Below are 23,434 nucleotides of genomic sequence, written 5' to 3'. Positions count from 1 at the left end.
CTGATACCTGTATTTTTGTTATCTGTGTGCTTAAATATAGCATGCTGTGGGAAACAAACAAATAAAAATATTGTGAAAGATCTAATAAGAAGGCTAGGGCTTTCGAGAAGAAAAGCGTCTCAAAATCTGACAGGCAGAGGTCCTCCAGCCGAGAGGCGGCGCTCCAGGCCAGGGCCTCTCCTCGCAGCCTCCCAGTGCCGGCTCCACCAGACCCTTGTTGCTAGGAAACGGAGATGCGGCTTTGGGCTGGAGAGCTCTGCATCCCGGCTCCCGCAGGCTGTGCTTTGCGCTAAGGACCTGGATCAAAGGTCCCGTTGCTGATCTGGGCAGCTCCAGAAGGTCCCTTTCTGGGGGGCGTTTTCCTCCTTAGAGCGTACCCCCTCTCCCTCCCCAGCCCCCTAAAGCTGGCCAAGGCAGAACAATGACCCTCACCCACATCTAGTCCTCGACGCAGCGATGCCCAAGAAAGGGAAGAAGGGCAAGGTGCCCCTGTCTGATGAGGAGCAGCTGCTCCTCTACCAGCAGAAGCTGCTCGCAGAGGAGGAGATGGCCAAGAAGAAAGAGAGGCTCCTGAGCCAGTTCTTGAAGGTGACGGCTTTGGGCATAACACCCGCTCCACTCACCCTCCGCCCTGCCTCAGATGCTCTGGTTGTAGCAACTTCACGTTCATGTTGTTCTCAGACATTTGGAGACCCAGATAGACTCAGATTCGGGGCGAGGGGCAGTTCTGTATAATCTTGGAGCAGGGTTGGTGGTATAAAGCTTGTTACTGGAACAGTACAGTGACACCTGCTTATAAGGGCTGGGCACTTGTTGAGAACTATGCCATCCCCCTCCTTCCCCCATTTTGTTGCCCTTGTTATTGTCATTACTGTTGTCACTGCTGTTGTTATTGCTGGATAGGACAGAGAGAAATGGAGAGAGGAGGGGAAGACGGGGGGGGGAGAGAAAGGCACCTGCAGACCTGCTTCAACAACTGTGAAGTGACTCCCCTGCAGGTGGAGAGCCGGGCGCTCGAACGGGGATCCTTACACCGGACCTTGTGCTTTGCGCCACCTGCGCTTAACCCGCTGTGCTACCGCCGGCACCCGCCCCCCCCTTTTAAACCAGAGCACTGCTCAGCTCTGGCTTTTGGAGGTGCAGGGGATTGAACCTGGGACTTTGGAGCCTCAGGCATGAGAGTCTGTTTGCATAACCATTATGCTATCTAGCCCTGCCTGAGAGCTGTGTCCTTAGACAAGCTCATCCTTAAGAGAACACGGTAGCACACACGCCCAGATGTATAGTGACTACTAACACATACCTAGGCTGGATATATATTGTCCACCATCCTGCAGTCACTCCTTTGCTGGCCAAACTTTCCTTTTAGCCACCTACCATCAATTATGTGAGCTGCCTGAAATTCTGATGTTCCCCCAAGGCCAGGTCATTACAAACAACTTCCTGTTCAATACCTCCATCCTAAAGGAATTCACCCTTGCTTTCCCTGATATACTGCTGGGGTGTGCCTTTCTACTTCACACACTCCCACAACAAGAACAGCAGTTCCCTGTTAGAAAAGACAGAGTGTCAGTTGAAAGATGGATCTAGGGGGCTGGGCGGTAGCACAGCAGGTTAAGCACACATGGTGCAAAGCACAAGGACCAGCATAAAGATCCCAGTTCGAGCCCCTGGCTCCCCACCTGCGGGGTGGGGGGTCCCTTCAAAGGCAGTGGAGTAGGTGTGCGGGTGTCTATCTTTCTCTTCCCCTCTCTGTCTTCCCTCCTTTCTCCATTTCTCTCTGTCCTATCTAACAGCAACAACAGCTATGACAACAACAATAATAACAACTACAACAAGGGCAACAAAATGGGAAAAATGGCCTCCAGGAGCAGTGGATTCATAGTGCAGGCATCAAGCCCCAGCAGTAACCCTGGAGGCAAAAAAGAAAGATGATCTAGTAGAGCTGGGCAGTGGCTCACCTGTTTATGCACACACATTACAGTGTGTAAGGACCCAGATTCAAGGCCCCAGTCCCCACCTACAGGGGGAAGGCTTCATGAACTGTGAAGCAGAGTGTCAGATCTCTCTCTCTCTCTCTCTCTCTCAACCTCTCTTTCTCTCTCCTGTCTCCATCTCTGCCCCTTTCCTCTTGATTTCTCTTTCTCTAATGAATAAATAAATGACCTCATTCAATAAATAGATTAAGTAAAATAAAAAACTGATCCAGTCATCTTGTTCATTGTGAACAAGAGCTTGTAAGTTTATTCACTGGGAGTCGGGTGGTAGCGCAGCAGGTTAAGCGCAGGTGGTGCAAAGCAAAGCACAAGGACTGGTATAAGGATCCCGGTTCGAGCCCCTGGCTCTCTACCTGCAGGGGAGTCACTTCACAAGTGGTGAAGCAGGTCTGCAGATGTCTATCTTTCTCTCCCCTCTCTGTCTTCCCCTCCTCTCTCCATTTCTCTCTGTCCTATCCAACAACGACAACATCAATAACAACAACAATAATAACTACAACAACAATTTTAAAAAACCAGGGCAACAAAAGGGAAAATAAGTAAAAAATAATAAGTTTATTCACTGTGTGGCATCAGGGTCTTTTTTTTTAATATTTATTGATTCCCTTTCATTGCCCTTGTTGTTTTTATTGTTGTAGTTATTATTGATGTCGTCGTTGTTGTTGGATAGGACAGAGAGAAATGGAGAGAGGAGGAAAGACAGAGAGGGGGAGAGAAAGATAGACACCTGCAGACCTGCTTCACTGCCTGTGAAGCGACTCCCCTGTAGGTGGGGAGCCGGGGGCTCGAACCGGGATCCTGACGCCAGACCTTGTGCTTTGTGCTGTGTGCTTCACCCACTGCGCTAGGCATCAGGGTCTTTACCTGAGTGTGCTTGTATTCCTCCACACAGGACAAACTAGCCAAGGAAGAGCACAACAGCGCTCTGAACCTCAAGAAGATTAACACACAGTGGAGAACCGTCCTTCGAGAAGTTAAGACCAAAGAGCTTCATAAGGACATCGAGGTCCTCAGCCAAACCTTTGAACGCGTGGTGGACTGCAAGGACAGTGTCGTCAAGGTAGGCGCGCTTCCAAGGAAACTCCTGAGTATGACTACTTTGATCTTATGTCTTTTAAAAATTTTTTTTTTATTATCTTTATTTATTGGATAGAAACAGCCAGAAATCGAGAGGGAAGGAGGAGATAGACAGAGAGACACCTGCAACCCTGCTTCACCACTCGCAAAGCCTTCCCCCTGCAGGTGGGGGCCAGGGGCTCGAACCCCGGTCTTTTCGCACTGTAAAATGCCGCTCAACCAGGTCCGCCACCACCCAGCCCCGATCTTATCTCTTAACAGAATACCTCTAATGAATTAATTAATCTGTCTCAAAGCCCTCACAGAATGCAAGCTGTCACAAGGGCTGGCTGTTGATAAGGGTTTTCACTGAAATGAAAAATAGATTAGGTTGTCTTTCCTCACTTGTCAGTTATGGCCCCAAACAGTAAGTTGTAAAGCACAATATATGGATACATCTCCCAATGACCTGAACTTGGCCCCATGCCTTCATTTATTTATTTTTCACTACCACCAGAGTTATCACTGTGGCTTGGTGCCAATACTATGAATCTGCTGTTCTGGGAAGCCATTTCTTTTTCTATTTTATTTGATAGGACAGAGATATTGAGAGAGGAGAGGGAGGTAGAGAGGGAGAGGGAAAGATAGACACCTGTACTATTTGCTTCACTGCTTGTGAAGCATCCCCCCCGCAGGTGTGGAATGAGGACTCGAACCTGGATCCTTGCACAGGGTAATGTGTGCTCGACCAGGTGAGCCTCCCCCCGCCCCCAGCTTCATTTTAATGTGAGAGGACTCAGTGGGGAACCTGCTTGCACAAGGCCATACTGCTGGTCAGTGAAGCTCCCCTGTGAAGATGGGGAGCAGTGGCTTAAGCCACTATCCTTGCTTATTTTTGAGTAGGTCATGCATTCACAGTATTCAGACTTCAAAAGATAGTTTTTTTTTTTTTCCCCTTAGGTAGACACCAAAGAATGCAGAGAGTGAAAGAGACCACAGCATTGGCCATTTATTTTATTTAATGGGGGCTGGGCTTGAACCTAGGTCACGCACAGGGCAAAGCAGCATGCTATCCAAGTAAGCTGTCTCATCAGCCCCCACAACAGAAATATTCTACAGAGAAAAGTCCTTGCTGTGAGTGCCTTCCAGCTGCCCAGTGCTCCTCCTAGTAGCAGAGGCCTCGTGTGAAATCTTGTACATGGTTGCTAGCATCACATTTGTTCTGCGTCTGGCCTTTTTCATTGAGCAGTATATCCTGAGGATCATTCCACAGTAGCCCATAAAGAACCTCTCACTGGGGCCGGGTGGTAGCACACCAGGTTAAACACATATATGAAGCACAAGGACCGGCACAGGACCCTGGTTCGAGCCCCCGGTTCCCCACCTGCAGGGGGGTCACTTCCTAAGCACTGAAGCAGGTCTGCAGGTGACTATCTTTCTCTCCCCCTCTCTGTCTTCCCCTCCTCTCCTTTCTCAATTTCTCTCTGTCCTATGCAACAACAGCAACAACAACAATGGATAAAAGATGGCCGCTAAGAGCAGTGGGTTTGTAGTGCAGGCACTGAGCCCCAGTGATAACTTTGGAGGCAAAAAAAAAAAAAGACCCTCTCATGTTAGTTTTCTATAACTTTATCATGTTCTGTATTACAGTTTAACATATTCCTTTGTTCTCTATATTTTGTATATCCTGGTCATTGTGTCTGGAAACTTGGAGATGTTGTGTTCATCTTCCAGGAGACATGTAATGTCATATTATTATTTATTTTTTTAAAGATTTTATTTATTTATGAGAAATATAGGAAAGAGAAAGAACCAGACATCACTCTGGCACATGTGCTGCCAGGGATTGAACTCAGGACCTCATGCTTGAGAGTCCAAAGCTTTATCACTGCGCCACCTCCCGCACTACCCACATGTCATAGTATTATTATTATTAAAGATATATGAGTTGGGGGGGATGAGAACTAGGGCATCACTCTAACTAACACATACGTTCCCAGGAGAGGATTGAACTCAAGACTTATGCTTGAGAGTCCAACACTTTAACCCCTGTGTCACTTCCCAGGCTGCTGATCTCCCTTTCACTCGACCTCCTTCATTTTTCAGAAAGAGACAGAGAGGCAGAAAGAGTGAAAAGAGACAGAGAGAGTGAAAGAGACAACAGTAGCAAAGTTTCTTTCAGTGTATGACCCTGGGTCACATACATTACAAATCCCCCCCCCCCACTCCATTAAAAAAAATTAGTCAGTGTTAAAATTGGAAATATTTGAGGGGCCAGGTGGTGGCGCACCTGGGTGAGCGCACAATTACAATGTGCAAGAACCCAGGTTCAAGCCCCTGGCCCCCACCTGCAGGGGGAAAGCTTTGTAAGTGGTGAGGCAGGACTGCAGGTGTCTCTCTTTCCCTCTCTATCTCCCTTTACCCCCTTGATTTATGACTGTCTCTACCCAATAAATAAAGATAATTTAAAAACTGGAAATGTTCTATTTACTGCTACATTAAAAAAAAAAAATCACCCTATCAGGCAGGGGTAGATAGCATAATGGTTATGCAAAGAGACTCTCATGCCTGAGGCTCTGAAGTCCCAGGTCCAGTCCCTCGCATCACCATAAACCAGCTGGGGGTTAGATGTCAACTGGGGGCGCAGTCACCTGCAGGCTTGGCTGGCTTGGATGTCCAGGATGACTGACAGCAGGAAACTCAGCTGGGCTACCGGCTGCAAAGCTGTCACATGCCCTTCCTTCCACATGCACTGGGTTTCTCAAAGCCTGCTAGCTGGATTCCCAGAGCAAGCATCCCCAGAATGAGTGTCCCAAGGGACAGGAAACAGATGCCAGGCCAGTGGAGAGCTCTGTCTGTAACTGGCACAGCGTCACCTTATAGGATGCACCCAATTCAGGGAGCTGGTGACTAGCTCTGGCCCTCCACGGAGGAGCAGGAGGGTAACATTGCCGATTATAAGGGAGGAGTCGTTGTTCTGCCACCGTGAGGTGCCTTCTGTTGGTTCCCAGGCCCATTCAGCATGACCCTCTTGGTCTTTTGATAGCTCCTTTGCTTATCTTATACAGGATTCTCAAGGTTCAGCCTGGGGAGATAGTATAATGATTGTGAAAAAAAGACCTTCGTGCCTGAGGCAGCAAAGGTTTCAGGTGCAATTCCCTGCACCTCCAGACACCACTAAAAGCCAGTGAAAAGCAAAAAACAAACAAGTAACTCAAGATTCAACTTGTTTGCTTTCTGCCTCCAACCTTGGAACAGCCACTTCTCCAAGAAGCCCCAACTCCTCTTAGCAGCTCCATGACTGTGCTACATGACTGTTTGTTGTCCCAAGGACACCGGCTAGCTACATGGGGCTCCCTGATGTCACTTACTACCCACTCCTCGAGCCAAAAGGCTGACATTATGGTCTAGCGGAAACTCCCTGCCTGATGCCCAGCTAGCCAGCTGAACACACACCCCAGAAAGCAAAGTCATAGCTCGCTGTTTTCTGCCCAGTCTTTAGCTAAGGACCTGTCAGAAGCTGAGGAGCAGTACGCTCACGCCCTCCGAAGCCACTTACACAACATTGACCAGCTCTTGGCCCTGCAGAGAAGCCGACTCAGCCTCCTGGAGGAGAGCTACAACATGGAGCTGGAGGCACTAACCAAAGAGTTTGAAACCGAAAGGTACTGGCTTGAGTCTAGGGGCTCGGACTGTGTGTCCAGAACCTGATTCCTGACTCCATCTGCCTTGGTTATTATGCCATGGCTTTTGGCAGAGAGGTACTGAGTTCCGGCTAAATGCCGATGAAAACGTGAGGCCTTAGCCTCCCTCTGCCGGTGCCAGGTCTAAGTGTAAAATCCTCACCACCCACTCTCAACTCTCAGAATCCTACCTGTCCGGCAAGAGCAGGGGTGGGCACAAAGCATCTCACTGTAACCATTTGTATTTTTTTAACTTTTTGTACTATGTGAATATATCACTTATTTTGAGCCAGGAAGATAGCATAATGGTTACACAGACTCTCATGCTTGAGGCTCTGAAGTCCCACATTCAGTCCCCCATACCACCATAAGCCAGAGCTGATTTACCTAGGCTTATATCACTTATTAAAAAGTCAAAATAAGAAGTCAGGCGGTAGCACAGCAGGTTAAGTGTGTGGTGCAAAGCACAGAGCCGGCTTAAGGATCCCAGTTTGAGCCCCCAGCTCCCCACCTGCAGGGGAGTCGCTTCACAGGCGGTGAAGCAGGTCTGCAGGTATCTGTCTTTCTCTCCCCCTCTCTGTCTTCCCCTCCTCTCTCCATTTCTCTCTGTCCTATCTAACAACAATGACATCAATAACAACAATAATAACAATAACTACTACAACAGTAAAGTAAGGGCAACAAAAGGGAAAATAAATAAATAAATAAAAAGTCAAAATAGGGCTGGGGAAATAGCCCAATGGTTACACAAAAGACTTTCATGCCTGAGGCTCCAAAGTCCCAGGTTCAACCCCAGCACCACTAGAAGCCAAAACTAAACAGTGTTCTAATAAATAATAATAACAGTAATAGCCAAAATATTCTTTTTTTTTCCCACCAGGGTACTGCTCAGTTCAGGCATATGGTGGTATAGGGGACTACACCTGGGGTCTTGGAGCCTCAAGCTGGAAAGTCTTTTTTGCATAGCCATGATGCTATCTCTCTAGCCCTCAAAAATAATCTTTTTATTTGCCTCCCAGGGCTGTCACTGGGGCCTGGTGTCTGCACCACAAATCCACTGCTCCTGGGGGCCATTTTTTCCCATTTTGTTGCCCTTGTTGTTGCCATTATTGTTACTGTTGCCATTGATGCTGTTGGATAGGACAGAGAGAAATCAAGAGAGGGGAGACAGAGAGGGTGAGAGAAAGACAGACACCTGCAGACCTGCTTCACTGCTCGTGAAGCGACCCCCCTGCAGGCAGGGAGCTGGGGGCTTGAACTGGGTTCCTTCCGCGGGTCCTTGCACTTCGAGGCATGTGCATTTAACCCACTGCGCTACTTCCTGGCCCCTGGCCTCAAAATAATTTTATTTGTGCTGGGGGGGATGGGAGACATGCTGGGGTAGATAAGTGGAGGGCCCTATTTGGTGTGATGGCACAGGAACATTGATGCGAGTGGCAAGTTGTATACACACACAGACATAGGTGTGAAACTATATCCCTAAAGTCTCACAATATTGTAAAGTGATGTTAAATCAATAAAAATAATATTTTAAAAATATTTGTTTATAAGAGAGAGAACCAGAGCATGACTCTGGCACATATGATTCTGGGGATCACGTTCACTAGTTCAGTTCCTTATGCACTACGCCACCTCCCTGCCCACTAAGTTTGTACCATTCACACAATTTTGTTAAATGCTGTTCTGAGTTGTTACTAGCCTAGGAACTTTACCCCTCAGAACAGAGACAGTATCATATCTCTTCTAGGAAGACAATTATTGACCAACATGATAAAGAGATTCGCTACCTACAAGATGTCTTCATGGCCATGGAGCAGAACTACATAGATTCTGAGTATGAAAGCAAGCTGGAGTTCCAGAGCATGTGGGATGATCTGAAGAACAAGGTACAGGGGAGGCAGACGGGCAAGAGCAGGAGACAAGTGGGAGGACATTGCGCATGGCTCCCAGGGCTGGAAGAGATGCCTCAGGGGGGCTGGGAGCAGCTCCCCTATAAAGCACACACATTCTGTGCACGTGTGACCTGGGGGTGGACCTTGGGCTGTCACACAGGAGCACCTGGAGAGGGCAGCTTCCCCTGCAGTAGATTCATGCTGTGAGTCTCTCTTGCTTTCTCTGTCTCTATCTTTCTCTCACCCTCTATCTCGAGGAAAGAACAAACAAACAAAGGTCACTGGGAGAGAAAGGCTATAGATATCCTACTGCTTTTTGTGGTTTTGTGAAAATTATCCAGGAAAGAGAACATTTTTAATGCAAATAGTCCATTTTATTTTATAGATTAGTAAAGATTTATTTCATGAGTGACAGTCATACACACACACACAAACACACACACACACACACACACACACACACACAAGATAAAAGCCAAAATTCTGGCATATGCACTGTCAGGGGTTGAACTTGGGACCTCGTGTTTACAAATCCAAAGCTCTACTACTTCACCTCCTGGGCCACGAGATGAGTCTTTTTTTTTTTTTTTTTTTGCCTCCAGGGTTATCGCTGGGGCTTGGTGCCTGCACCATGAATCCACTGCTCCTGGAAGCCATTTTTCCCATTTTATTGCCCTTGTTGTTATGCTTATGGATGTTATTGTTGTCATAGCTGCTGTTGTTGTTGGATAGGACAGAGAGAAATGGAGAGAAGAGGGGAAGACAGAGAGGGGGAGAGAAAGATAGACACCTGCAGACCTGCTTCACCGCCTGTGAAGCGACTCCCCTGCAGGTGGGGAGCTGGGGGATTGAACCTGGGTCCTTCCACCGGACCTTGTGCTTTGTGCCACGTGCGCTTAACCTGCTGCACTACCACCGGCCCCTGAGATGAATTTTTTTTTTTTTAAATTTTTTATTTAAGAAAGGATTAATGAACAAAAACATAAGGTAGGAGGTGTACAACTCCACACAATTCCCACCACCCAATCTCCATAACCCACCCCCTCCCATGATAGCTTTCCCATTCTCTAGCCCTCTGGGAGCATGGACCCAGGGTCGTTGAGGGTTGCAGAAGGTAGAAGGTCTGGCTTCTGTAATTGCTTCCCCGCTGAACATGGGCGTTGACTGGTCGGTCCATACTCCCAGTGTGCCTCTCTCTTTCCCTAGTAGGGTGTGTCTCTGGGGAAGCTGAGCTCCAGGACACATTGGTGGGGTCTTCAATCCAGGGAAGCCTGGCCAGCATCCTGGTGGCATCTGGAACCTGGTGATTGAAAAGAGAGTTAACATATGAAGCCAAACAATTTGTTGAGCAATCATGGATCCCAAGCTTGGAATAGTGGAGAGGAAGTGTTAGGGAGGTACTCACTGCAAACTCTGGTGTACTTCTGCTTTCAGGTATATATTTTGCAGTAGTTTATGGATACGTGTGCACATAAGCTCTCTCTCACAGAAACTGGTGTATATCTAGGTTATGGGACTTTGTTAGAAAGTGAACCACCTGAGATGAAATTAGAGTGTACTATAAAAGGAAAGGTCTCACCCGAGTAATGAAGCTGAAGGGTTGTCATTCCACACGTGAAGTCTCTGGACACAGTCTGAGGTGAAGCACGTTGAGGTGGCAATCGTTGCGTTGGTTAGGCTGTGATCGGCGGATGCAATATTATTTGGTTTGGATTGGGAGATGCATACGGGAAAGTGGGCCCTATCCAAGGGTTCCAGGACTGGGGGAAGTAAGAGCTCTATAGTGGAGATGTGAGGTTCCTGCTGTCTTAGGGTTCAAAAAGACAATCGATAGTTAATGTTATCATCACATTATTTGTTAATTGGGTTAACTTTGAAAAGTCCTTTTGTTATGGTTTACTGTACAGTATCCAGTATCTTGTATATAGCTGTGCTGAGATGAATCTTAGAGCTAAAAAAGCACTTAGATTATTTGGCTTCACAAAAGGACCAAAGAAGTAGAATGATTCGCCAACTCCATGCTGCTGGTTTGCAGTAGAAGAAGGAAGTAGAAGGAGGGGGCCTCCTGCCCCTTGACCTCAAATGTTTTTCACCATCCTGGCTGCTGCAAACTTCATCAAACTGCAGACCTGGCTTTGGGTATGGTGTGTGTGTGTGTGTGTGTATTATTATTGTTATTTTAAAGCTTATTTATTCCCTTTTGTTGCCCTTGGTGTTTTTTTTTATTGTACTATTTTTTTTAATTGGGGAATTAATGTTTTACATTCAACAGTAAGTACAATAGTTTGTACATGCATAACATTCCCCAGATTCCCATATAACAATACAACCCCCACCAGGTCCTCTGAATCCTTCTTGGACCTGTATTCTCCCCACCCACACCCACCCCAGAGTCTTTTACTTTCGTGAGATACACCAATTCCGCCCTTGTTGTTTTATTGTTGTAGTTATTGTTGTTATTGATGTAATCCTTATTAGATAGGACAGAGAGAAATGGAGAGAGGAGGGGAAGACAGAGAAGGGGAGAGAAAGATAGACACCTGCAGACCTGCTTCACCACCTGTGAAGCGACTCCCCTGCAGGTGGAGAGCTGGGGGCTCGAACCGGGATCCTTACGCCAGTCCTTGCGCTTCACTCCACGTGCACTTAACCCGCTACCAGATTCCCTATTATTATTATTATTATTATTTTTAACTAGAGCACTGCTCAGCTCTGGCTTATTAGTGGTGCTGAGGATTGAGTCTGGAACCTTAGAGGCACGGGCATGAAAGTCTCTTTGCATAACCATTATACTATTTTCCCAGCCCTCTGTTTCTATTTTATCCAAAAGTATTCTGTAAATAATAATAATATAGGGGGTGGGTGGTGGCGCACCTGGTTGAGCATACATGTTACAATGTGCAAGGATCCAGATTCAAGCCCCCGGTCCCCACCTGCTGGGGGAAAGCTTCAAAAGTGGTGAAGCAGGGCTGCAAGTGTCTCTCTGTCTCTTTCCCTATCTCCTCCTTCCTCTCAGTTTCTGGCTGTCTCTATCCAATAAATAAATAAAGATAATTTAAAAGTAATAATGATAAATACATTTTAAAAATGAATAAGATTTCTGTGTTTAAAAATGAGGAACTTTAGGGGGCTGGACGGTAGCACACCAGGTTAAACACACATAGTACAGAGCCCAAGGACATGCACAAGGATCCTGGTTTGAGCCCCCGGCTCCCCACCTGCAGGGGAGTCACTTCACAAGAGGTGAAGCAGGTCTGCCGGTGTCTGTCTTTTTCTCCCTTCTCTCTGTCTTCCCAATCTCTCTCAATTTCTCTCTGTCCTATCCAACAACAGTAGCAACAACAATGGAAAACAAGATGGCCACCAGGAGCAGTGAATTTGTAGTGCAGGCACCGAGCCCCAGTGATAACCCTAGAAGCAAAAAAAAAAGGGGGGGGGAACCTTCCATATAAAACCCAAAACTTTGACGTCCCTTGAAAGAAAGTAAGGATCTGGGAACATTGGGCCACATCTTCAAAGTGGGCAATCACAGGGAACCCAGCAGCCCCACCCACTGTGCAGTGTTTTATTCCTCTGTGGTTTGCCACAGGACCCAGCCAGCCCCCAGAATTCACTTCCGTCCTCTGCCTGGCTCTTGTGGGCATTTTGCTAATTGTTAACCCTTACACTGTTTTATGCTACAGACAGTGCAAGAGGGCGAGCTTGCTGGCAGAAGTGAAAAGGCCCATGAATAGGCTCACTCTCAGCACTGGCTTATTTGAGAACCCCTTTCTAGAATTTAGAAGAGAAGCACTTTCTACGACTGCAACTGGAGAACATTGTCGAAGATCTGTGGAAACGGTTCCAAGACGCACTCAAGAATTACACGGAAGCAACAGAGGATCGAAAGATTGCCTTTGAGACCCTGAAAATGAAAGACGAGAAGAGCTCCAAGGAGATTGAAGCCCAGATGAAAAGAATACAGAAGCTACAGGTCAGTGCGACCGTAAGACGTCCACTGCTTCAGCTGCTCCACTGTTACCTGTTCCTCTTGCCCCAGTTTCCACTGGGGGCCCATCACTGGCTGGGGGAAAGTTTGACATGCTTTGATCTCAGTCCCCAGACAGTCCTCTTAGCTGTGTGACTTAAGACCCTCAGCAAGTCGAGTGCTCCCTCTGATCTGCTCTGTTCCTCCAGGAGTCTATAATGATTGTAAGAGGCAAGATCCTGGTGCAGATCCGAGAGAGTGATGATCAGAATCAGTACATTCGTAACGACAAAGAGGCGATTCTTGTGCAACTGCGAAAACTGAAGGTCCAGAGAACCCGGACCCGAGGAGTAGCACAGAAAAACTTAGTTAGACTCACTCTGGAAAGCAACACCACTCTCAAGACCCTGAGGGAGATTGTGGAAAAGGTAATTGTGAGGTGAGAGTGGTCAGAAGACCAGGGAAGCTGGTCCTCTCCAAGGCTCAAGGGGCGTCGGGGTGCTGGAGGGCTTCCTGTTTCCTGCCTGAGAGGACCCTTGGAATGGACACCATTTTGTTTTGTTTTACCAGAGCACTGCTCACATCTGGCTTATGGAGGTGCTGGGGATTGAACCTGGGACCTGTGAGGCTCAGGCATTAGAGGTTTTTTTAAAATTTTTTAAAAAAATATTTATTTATTCCCTTTTTTTGCCCTTGTTTTATTATTGTAGTTATTATTGTTGTTATTGATGTTGTTGTTGTTGGATAAGACAGAAAAAAATGGAGAGAGGAGGGGAAGACAGAGAGGAGGAGAAAAAGATAGACACCTGCAGACCTGCTTCACCGCTTGTGAAGCCACTCCACTTCAGGTGGGGAGCCGGGGGCTCGAACCGGGATCCTTATGCCGGTCCCTGCACTTTGCGTCACCTGCGCTTAATGTAGAGAGGTAGAAAAAAAGAGAAACATCTGCAGCACTGCTTCACCATTCATGAATCTTCCCCTCTGCAGGTGGGGACTGGGCACTTGAACCTAGGTCCAACTGGGTGCACCACTACAAAGTCCCTGAGTCATACTTTAAATTAATAGGGTCATCAAGATAACTCATTTTGGGGGCCAGGTGGTGGTGTACTTGGTTAACTGCATGTTACCTGGGCCCCACCTGTCAGGGAAAGCTTCATGAATGGTGAAGCAGGGCTGTAGTTGTCTCTGTCTCTCTTCCTCTCTCCCTCCTCCCCTCTCAATTTCTCTTTGTCTTATCAAATAATAAACAATTTAAAAGATATAAATAGGGGGGCTGGGCAGTAGCACATCAGGTTAAGCGCACATGGCACGAAGCGCAAGGACCGGCATAAGGGTCTTGGTTCAAGCCCCCAGCTCTCCACCTGCAGGGGTGTCACTTCACAAGCGGTGAAGCAGGTCTGCAGGTGTCTTTCTCTCCCCCTCTCAATTTCTCTGTCCTATGCAACAACAACAACAAGGGCAACAAAATGGGGAAAATGGCCTCCAGGAGCAGTGGATTCATAGTGCAGGCACCGAGTCGTAGCAATAACCCTAAAGGAAAAAAGAAAGATACAGCTTACCTGTCTGGTAGCCCAGCCCCCACCTCACTGGGGGAAGCTTCAGTGCTATGTATGGACTTTCCCTATCTGACTCTATCAGAAAAAGTTGGCCCAGAAGCCCTGGTAGTGACAAAAAAAATGATAATAATGACTGAGTTGTTTTTTTAAATACTTTTTTAATGAGAGAAAGACATCCAGAACACTGTTCAACTCTGGCTTATGGTGGTGCTAGGAATTAAACTTGGGACCTCAGAGTTCAGACATGAGAGTCTTTTTTTTTTTTTTTTTTTGCCTCTAGGGTTATTGCTGGGGCTTGGTGCCTGCACTATGAATCCACTGCTCCTGGAGGCCATATTTTCCCTTTTGTTGCCCTTCTTGTTTATCGTTGTTGTTATTGCTGTCATTGCTGTTAGATAGGACAGAGAGAAATGGAGAGAGGAGGGGAAGACAGAGAGGGGAGAGAAAGACAGACACCTGCAGACCTGCTTCACCGCCTGTGAAGCGACTCCCCTGCAGGTGGGGAGCTGGGGGCTCGAACTAGGATCCCTATGCCGGTCCTTGAGCTTTGCGCCACATGCGCTTAACCCGCTGCGCTACCGCTCAGCCCCCTACTTATTAATTTTGAATGAAAGAGAGATGCAGAGAGAATGACACAGAGACGAAAGTACTGCTCAGCTATGGCTTATGGTGGTGGTGGGGATTGAACCTGGGACCTGAGCCTCTGGCATGAGTCATTTGCATTAACTATTATGCTGTCTCCCTGGCTCTAGTTCTGAGTTTTCTTCGAATATAAAATATGTGGACCAGTACTTGGGAAGCACTATTTTCATGACTCCTGACTCCCACTTGGAAGAGTAGCTTCCCTGGGATCAAGCAAGGGAGGCAACTTCACTCTACATTGCCCCACCCCCGGCCCGCCTCAACCTCCTTTCCTAATAAAAGGGCTCTGCCTCTTTCCTGTAGGGTGAAAAGATCCTTAAACTTGCTGAAATATGTAGGAAATTTGAAACAGAGGAAGAAAAAGTACTGCCTTTCTATTCATCAGTGCTCACACCTGAGGAACAGAAAGAGGTGGAGGGAAATATCCAGGAGGAGCTCACTGAGGAGATGGCAAAGGTAAAGTTCCTGAAGCACAGAGGCCTGTGGGAGGAGAAGGGGGTGGGCACTGTGGTGCACTGTGAATGGGCCCCCTCAAGACACACTTGCTCCGTAACTCAGCTCCCCTGGCCCCCAGTTGATAGGGGACTACTCAGGGATGGAGAACTTCTGGAAGAGGTATAACAAAGTGAAGCTGGAACAGCTGAGCCTGCAGCACAGACGTACTCAGCTACTGGAGATCAACCGGAAGCTGCGGGAGATGCTCAAGCAGTACCTGGATGGCATCTCGGTGAGCGACGAGGTGCTGAGCCAGCTCAACCCGCTCCTGATCATCAACAATCGCAGCAATGTGCCCCGGCCCCAGCCCCAGCCCACACCTGGAGCCCACCCAGGTGGCAAACCCCATCCAGCCGTCCACAACATCACTGAGGCAGCCCACGTGGCCTCGAACCTCCTGTGAGCCAGGTGGAAATCCCTTGTCGGTTCCCAGACGGAGGGGTAATGTTTGTTTTTGAGACCGGAATACTTAGCTATTAAAAATGTCCATGGGAACACCTTGCGTCTTTGCTACTTTGGACAAAGCCGTGTCCCTTGAGAACACTGGGAATACTGCAGCCCCTGGAGCGGGGGTGGAGGCACTAGCTCTCAGTAACTGCCAAGATGGGTGCTGCTCAAGCGGCAGGGCACCCTGGGAGCCAGAACTTGTACTCAGGAGCCTGCGGGAAGATTCAAGGCCAGGTCCTTGATGTAAGTTAGGACAGAAAGAGGAAGTCAGGGAGCTCAAACCTCCGCCCACCCCAGTGGCAGGCAAGATACAACTCAGAATGCGCCCCCCCCCTTCTTAACCCCAATTCCATGGATCAACAGCAGTCTCAGAAAAAAAAAAACAGATGAAGAATGCAATGTCATTTTAAAAATTTTATTTCTTTTTGCTCTTGTTTCTTTTTTCTTCCTTGAGCTTCTTTTTGGAGACTCTGGGGCTGTTGGCTTTTTTGTATAGGTGATACCCAATGAGGCCCAGGAGGGCTGGCACCATGGCTATGCCTACCAGCGGCAAAATGCCCTTCACCAGCTTTTGCCAGTAGTTGGCTCGGATCAGTGCAATCAGCTCCACGTCAAATTGCAGCACTGCATCCGCTGGAGGCAGAGAGGAAGCAGGGTTAGAATCCATGTGCATGCCATCCAGGGCTCAGACTCCTAATAAAAACAGGGCGGCAGGCCGCACCAGAGCCATAACTGCAGAACTGGCCAGTATTCCAATGCTGGGCTGAGGCAGAGGAGGGTTAAGAGCAGATTGCAGTGAAAGGCAGCCTGTGAATAAAGTAGAGCTGGTCCGTGCTTGGTGACTGACCTTGAATAGCATGGGGCTCTGAAGCGTGAAGGCTGCTCTCCATTTGTAAGTGAGAGCGCCATCCTACCTTGACCCCACCTGCAAAGAGCCACACTGAATCTTTGCAGGCCTGGAATTAGTTGGATTTAAATTAGACTTAAACAGGGAGTCAGGCGGTAGCGCAGCGGGTTAAGCGCACGTGGCGCAAAGCGCAAAGACCAGCATAGGGATCCCGGTTTGAGGCCCTGGCTCCCCACCTGCAGGGGAGTCGCTTCACAGGCGGTGAAGCAGGTCTGCAGGTGTCTATCTTTCTCTCCCCCTCTCTGTCTTCCCCTCCTCTCTCCATTTCTCTCTGTCCTATCCAACAACGATGACATCAATAACTACAACAATGGCAACAAAAGGGCATAAATAAATAAACAAATATTTTAAAAGATTTAAAAATAAATAAATTAGACTTAAACAAAAACCACCGTCACCCAACGAGCATACGCAGTGACTGCCAGCCAAGCATTTCAACATGAGCGCCAGAAAGGAAGAAGGAAGAAGGAAGGAAGGAAGGGGCTGGAGGTACTGCACTTAGTTGCGTGCACATGTTACCGTATGCAAAAGTCTGGGTCTCATCCCCCATTCCCACCTGCAGGGGGGCAGCAGTTCTGTAGGCGTCTTCCTCTCTCCCCACCCCTCCCTTCAATTTCTCTCTGTTCTATCAAAAAAAAAAAAAAAAAAGCATGGGGGAATGAGTAAGAGTGTGACAGAGAAGCAGCCTGGAAATATGAACACAGTGGGGCTTTGGGTCTAAGTTTCTCTTCAGTCCCCCTACCTTCTTGCCATGTCTCCCTCTATGCCGGAACTAGAGTAAGAACTCTTGCTACTCCTATACCTTGAAACACAGCGCAGTTTAGCTGAGAGACCATCTGTTATGACCTAAAGCAAGAGAATTGCATCTCGGGAAATCTGACCAGCCTCAGGTCTTCCTGAACAGACAGACCTATGAGGGCTCTTTCAAGGTATGGAGTGGGTTTGGATTTTACAAGATGTCTACGTTGTTTCTGGATTACTTGACTATGATCCTTGTCAAATTCTCTTCCCTGGTGCAGGCTAAAAGGAGGGGTAGAGCTGTAGTGAAAAACCATGGCACACCTGTACAGACAACACTGCCTGGCAGAGTAGGAAAAGCCAGGGAGAAGCCCAGAGTGCAGGCAGCGTGGCACAGGCCACATGACTCAAGGCGGGTGTCTCCTCGAAAAGGCGCCTGGTGCTAAAGGGGATGGCATACAGGGCTACAGGCTGTAACCGTCAGTGGCCTGAAGAGGAGAAAAAGGGCCTCTTGAGAATCCCAGCTGTTCTTGTCCCTTTCAGCAAACCGAGTCTACACCTTGTCTAGCTCCAAAGTGTGTCGTCCCCCCTCCAGTTCTTAGGGGCTAGGTATGGTGCCCATGGCCTGAAAGGGAGGCTTTGCGGGATTACCTGGGATAGATGGTGGGAATCCCCGTTTTCCATAAGCCAGGTGAGAAGGAATGATTGCCCTTCGCTTCTCCCTGAGGGAAGGAATGTGAGTGTCAGCCAAAGGTGGGGCTGGGGGCCAGCGCTCTCAGTCCACCTGAAGCCCACCAGCAAAGCAACACCCTCTGGATAATCACCCCCAGAACATGAACCTGGCCACCAAACAGGCTGACAAGCAAAGGTGTCCATTGCAAGTCTTCCAACAAAACGCACACACAGAGACCTGGGATGCCCCGAAGGGTCCCAGAGCCAAGTCAGACGCCTCTGTGCTGTGCTTACCCACCGCCTCTGGGGGCAGCGACACAGACAAGGGCAACGCCAAGTCCCCCTGCCGGGATACTTACCCCACACACATGTCTAGAAGGCTCTGCTCCAGACCTTCAGGAAGAAAAAACACATGAGCAGGAACTACTTAAATGCCCCACGTCCCAGACCTTCAACTGAGGTCCCCAGTGGGGTGAGGGGCAGGAGTGCTGGAAGTGGGGGTTGGTCCTCGGGAGGTGGCCGGCAGAGACCTGCGGTCTTATGCAGCCCAGGAGGCATTTTCAGGGAAGTTTGAGGGATGAACAGGTTGAAGAAAGGGCTTGGGTTGGGGCAGAGGTGGACCAGGAGAAAGGCACGAGGGTCAAGTACCTGGGATCACCTGCTTTTGGCCAAGTTCTATAACCAGAGGGTCTCTGGTCAGGGAGGTGTCAATGATGCGCCCATCCACCAAGCTGCCCTGGGGGGAGAGGGCATCAGGAGCCGACCCCCTGCACCCCTGGCACCCGGCAGGTGTAACAGGCAGGGCGGCTGCAGCCCGGTGCTTCCCTGGGGACTGGCAGGAGCGGGGAGCCCCACAGGCCTGCCGCCGCTCCCGGCTCCCTGCCCCCGGCTCCCTGCCCCCCTCGGGGAGCGGCGCCCCTCCCCCGCGCCACGTGCTCGAGGACCCCGGAGCCCCAGTGGCTCCCCAACCGCCTGCCACGTGTCCCCGCCAAAGCTGACGTGTGTTTCTGCGGGGCGCCGCCCCCTGCCGGGCCCCGCCCGCCCCCCGCCCGCCCCCCGCCCGCCCCCCGCCCTCACCGTGTAGTGGATGTGCAGCGTGTCTCCCACGGCGGCCGACTCGGCGCACGGCTCCGGGGGCTCCACCTGCGGCCGGACGCGGGTCAGGCGGGCCCGCACCAGCGCCCCCCGCACCCCCGGCGGCCGCCCCCACCCCCAGGCGCACGCACACAGCCTGGGGCGGGGCGGCAGCTCGAGTCTGGGGCTCGGTCCTCACCAGAGTCTCCACTTGCAGGGTCCGGACGGGACTTTCGGTTTCGGAGGCGGTGTCGGCCCCGCACGCCGCCCCGCGCAGCAGCAGCAGCAGCAGCGGCAGCAGCAGGCGCAGCGGAGGCGGCGAGGGGCGCGGGCTCATGGCGGGACGCGACGGCGGCGGGCACGGCGACTCCCGGGGCGCCCAGGCCGGACTGGACGGGACAGGGCGGGTCGCTGCGCACCAGCTCCTCCCCCCGCAGCCCTTCCTCCATCCACCTAGTCCCCACCTCCAGGGGGGAGGAGGCCTGGGGAGCCGGCCCTACCCTCGCAGATGCCGAGGTCGCGGGTTCTGACCCGGCGGTTGGCGCGTTCGGTTCCGTCCCTTGGCGAGGGGCTGGGCGGCAGGTTGGCTCCCATTTATCATCATTCCCTACGGGCTGCCGGGCTCTCGTCTGTCAGCCGCAGCCTCCCGCACAAGCATTTCCATTTGACAGCAGAGGAGCCGGGGTCAGGCTAAGGAGCTCGCTCAGAGGCCGGACTCAAAGCCAGTGTTTGCCCCACTTCTCTTCCCCTGTCCTGTCCTGGCAGCACCTGGCGGACACACCCCCCCCCCCAATATTTGTGGGAGGTAGGAACCCTCTCCCAGCTCCATTCTCCTTTGTCTATCTGGAGGCCACATACCTAGAGGGAGGCAGGGAGTTTTAGTTTCCCATTTCTCACCCCCCCACCCTCCTTTTGTTGCCCTGTTGTTGTTTTTTATTGTTATTATTGTCGTTGTTGGCTAGGACAGAGAGAAATGGAGAGAGGAGGGAAGACAGCGACGGGGAGAGATAGACACTTGCAGACCTGCTTCACCGCCTGTGCAGCGACTCTCCTGCAGGCGGGGAGCCAGGGGCTTGGACCGGGATCCTTAACGCCGGTCCTTGTGCTTGGCGCCATGTGCACTTAACCTGCTGCGCTACCGCCCGACTCCTACCCTCCTTTTTAATTCTGATTATTGAATACATACAGAAATTGAGAGGGGAGAGGGAGATAGACACACCTGCAGCTCTGCTTCACTACTCGTGAAGCTTTCCCCCTGCAAGTGCGGACCAGGGGCTTGAACCCGTGTCCAGGCGGGCCACTGCCCACCCCCCCTTTTTTTTAATGTTTTTGTTTTTGTCACCATTGGGTCCTCACGGCTCCAGGTTGAGGCCAGAGGGGGAGAGGGAAATGAACCACAGCATGGACGCTTCCACTAGTGCCCTGGGGCCAGGCTCAAAGTAAGCGCACTACCTAAATGAACTATTTCGCCGTCCGCCCGCATCCTCTTCTGTAAGGATGGAGTGCTGATCTTCTGACAACACTTTTTCCTTTCCCCTTTCAACAAACTTCTCAAAAGGGCAGCTGCACGTAACCCTTTATGCTGTGCCAGTGCGGTTTATTAAATCGTTTCAGGTGCCCCACCAGTCTCTTCTGCATGACTGAAACCCTCACTGCCCCTCAGGTCGTGGCAGTCTGCTCCCCCAAGTCCTCTGTAGGCTCACAGCCACCATGATCTGGAGCCTATTTCAGTCTCTTGTTCTCTCAGCAGCGTCTCTGTGGTGTCCGCACTTGCAGGGGGAAAGCTTCACGAGCGGTGAAGCAGGGCTGCGGGTGTGCCTCTCCCTCTCTACCTCCCCCTCCCCTTTCAGTTTCTGTATCTATTCAATAATAAAAATTAATTTAAAAAGGGAGCATGGGGTGGGTGTGAGAAATGGGAAACTAAAACTCCCTGCCTCCCTCTAGGTATGTGGCCTCCAGAGACGAAGGAGAGTGGAGCTGGGAGAGGGTTCCTACCTTCCTTCCACAATGCCACTGAACTAGGAGTGTCCCCCTAAAATCTAGACACAACAGCTTACTGGGGCTCTCCACCTGGATGTCTGTTCTCCCTGAAGTTCAGTGTACCATTAGACTTATCCCACCGTCAACGACTTAGGTTTCCCTCCCAATTTACTTTTCTGTCGGTGGCTCTGGGAATTCGCATGCATGCTCTTTGCCTCTTCTCATGGACCACGTTCAGTCTTCCCTGGCTTCTCCCTCCCTAGCTTTTTCCCCATTCCCAAGGGGTGTGTGTGTGTGTGTGTGTGTGTGTGTGTGTGTACACGCATGGTATCTTTGCCCTCACCAGGGTTTCACCATTCCAAGCTTTTCCACAGATGTACAGAATGACACCATGGCACCAGTGTCCTTCAATGTGGTGGAGCTGGGCTTGAACCCAGGTCTCACGTAAGGGCAAAGCAGGTGTACTATCCATGTGAGTTATTTTTCTGGCCCTAGGGTTGATATCTTTATAGGGATGTGAATTATATGTTAACACTTAACCAGATGCACCACTACCTGACCCTCTTGAATTTAAGAAAAAAATAATAAATTTAAATAAAACTTTATTTCCAAGTGTCCCTTGAAACTAGATACAACTGGGGAGTTGAGCGGTAGCACAGTGGGTTAAGTGCAGGTGGTGCAAAGCTCAAGGACCAGCATAAGGATCCTAGTTTGAGCCCCCCCCCCAGCTCCCCATCTGCAAGGGAGTCGCTTCACAGGTGGTGAAGCAGGTCTGCAGGTGTCTGTCTTTCTCTCCCCCTCTGTCTTCCCCTCCTCTCTCCATTTCTCTCTGTCCTATCCAACAACAATGACAATAATAATAACTACAACAATAAAACAAGGGCAACAAAAGGGAATAATAATAAACTAGATACAACTATGTGACTGAGTTCTGGCCAACAGGAATCAAGCAGAAGTGTCGCAAATGAAGAACTGTACTTCCAGGAAGTTTGCGGATGTGGCCAAGAAGCCCTTGCCTGCTCCTCTCCCTGACCTCGCTCTTGCCACGTATGTGAATCGCAGCTCTGCCGGCCATGTCAGAGCAGGACGTGGCTGTGGGGATGTAAGGCGTGTGTTAGGATGGCGAAGCAAAGCGAGTGGCTGAAGTCCCTAATAACCACAGAATCGCCACAGCAGTTCTGGATGACTAGCCACCAAACACCTTTCAACTGAGGTGTAAATCCAGTTCTGTCTTCCTGAGAGAAAGGCAGGCCTCTCGCCCGTAAATTCTCCTCCTGTAGCCCACTGTCTAACTACTGCCCGCTCAGCTCCACTCCTGTCACCTGCCCACTAGAAATGTGGGCAGCCTGCCATGGCTCCCCATTGCCTGGGGAATACAATTCAGACTCCTCCATGTGCCAACCACAGCTTTCAGCTGGCCCTAATCTGCCCTTCTAAACCTGGCTTTTAGCTCATTGGAGGGGGTCAGAATCTGGTTAATACAAAACTGTATCTTTCTCATTCTGCATTTTCATTGCGTATCACAGTCCCTGATAAATGTTCTCAAATTGAGACAGCTGCCTGGCTGCTCGCGGCCTGTGGTCTGGCGTCAGGAGAGCCGGCCCTGTGTTTCCATCTTCACACCCGGCCTGTGTCCTTCCACTGCCAGTCAAGCTCCCTCCACGCCCAGCTGCCATGGCGAGCTCACCTCTGAGAAGCCTCGATTCCATGAGCTAGAGGTGACCTCTCACTTGTGAACTTCAGACAGAGACTTGCAGTATATTCTTCCTTGTGCAACTATTTGTGTATAGCCTCAAATCCCTCTCCATCAGTGATGACAAGGACAAAGCTAGGGTCGTGTCTGGAGTCGAGCAGGGAGCACAGTGCTTGCCACATAACAGATTTAGATGAATGTATCTTGAATAAATATTACACAATGCAATGCATACACTTTCCCCTGCCATGGTTTTTACTTGGGCTTCATACCTGCACAATTCCACCACTCCCAGCAGATTATTATTATTTGTAGCTAGAGACAGAGGAACGACAGTTTCATTCGTAAAGTTTCATCCCTGTAGGATGATCTCATAACAGGGTCTTGAACCCAGATCTTCAGGCATGGAAAAGTATGTGCTACACAGGTGAGCTATATCCTAGTCCCTATGCCTAACTTTTATTTTATTTTTTTAAGAATTTAGTTAAAATTCACATATTTATTTTTACCAGAGCACTGCTCAGCTCTGGTTTATGGTAGTGTGGGGGATTGAATCTGGGACTTTGGAGCCTTAGGCACGAGAGTCTCTTGGCATAACCATTATGCTATCTATCCCCACCCTAATTATATTTCTT

The 23,434-nt window shown here is 49.8% G+C and overlaps 2 protein-coding genes across 3 annotated transcripts; one reads left to right on the top strand and one right to left on the bottom strand.

Annotated features, from left to right (window-relative positions):
* The first annotated feature begins 248 nt into the window (after positions 1–248).
* Positions 249–15,783, top strand: CCDC65 (coiled-coil domain containing 65). The gene is made up of 8 exons (XM_007528546.3): positions 249–588; positions 2,890–3,057; positions 6,549–6,718; positions 8,484–8,622; positions 12,404–12,601; positions 12,805–13,023; positions 15,097–15,249; positions 15,368–15,783. The coding sequence occupies exons 1-8, from the start codon at positions 457–459 to the stop codon at positions 15,689–15,691; spliced, it is 1,503 nt and encodes a 500-aa protein (XP_007528608.1). The 5' UTR covers positions 249–456; the 3' UTR covers positions 15,692–15,783.
* Positions 15,784–16,136: 353 nt separating this feature from the next.
* FKBP11 (FKBP prolyl isomerase 11) lies at positions 16,137–19,653 on the bottom strand. 2 transcript variants are annotated; one of them, XM_060195442.1, is made up of 6 exons: positions 19,326–19,580; positions 19,130–19,195; positions 18,701–18,788; positions 18,412–18,445; positions 18,032–18,102; positions 16,137–16,368 (listed from the first exon to the last, which is right to left on the bottom strand). In XM_060195442.1, exons 1-6 carry the CDS (start codon positions 19,461–19,463, stop codon positions 16,151–16,153), a joined length of 615 nt encoding a protein of 204 aa, XP_060051425.1. In that variant the 5' UTR covers positions 19,464–19,580; the 3' UTR covers positions 16,137–16,150. The 2 variants fall into 2 exon arrangements, with proteins under 2 accessions (XP_060051425.1, XP_060051424.1); XM_060195441.1 differs by lacking the exon at positions 18,701–18,788 and having other exon boundaries at positions 19,326–19,653.
* Positions 19,654–23,434: the final 3,781 nt, after the last annotated feature.

The sequence above is a fragment of the Erinaceus europaeus genome, chromosome 7, assembly GCF_950295315.1.
Source record: "Erinaceus europaeus chromosome 7, mEriEur2.1, whole genome shotgun sequence".
Lineage (NCBI taxonomy): Eukaryota > Metazoa > Chordata > Mammalia > Eulipotyphla > Erinaceidae > Erinaceus > Erinaceus europaeus.
Note: the sequence above shows the minus strand (reverse complement) of the source record. Positions and strands in the feature narration are given on the sequence as shown.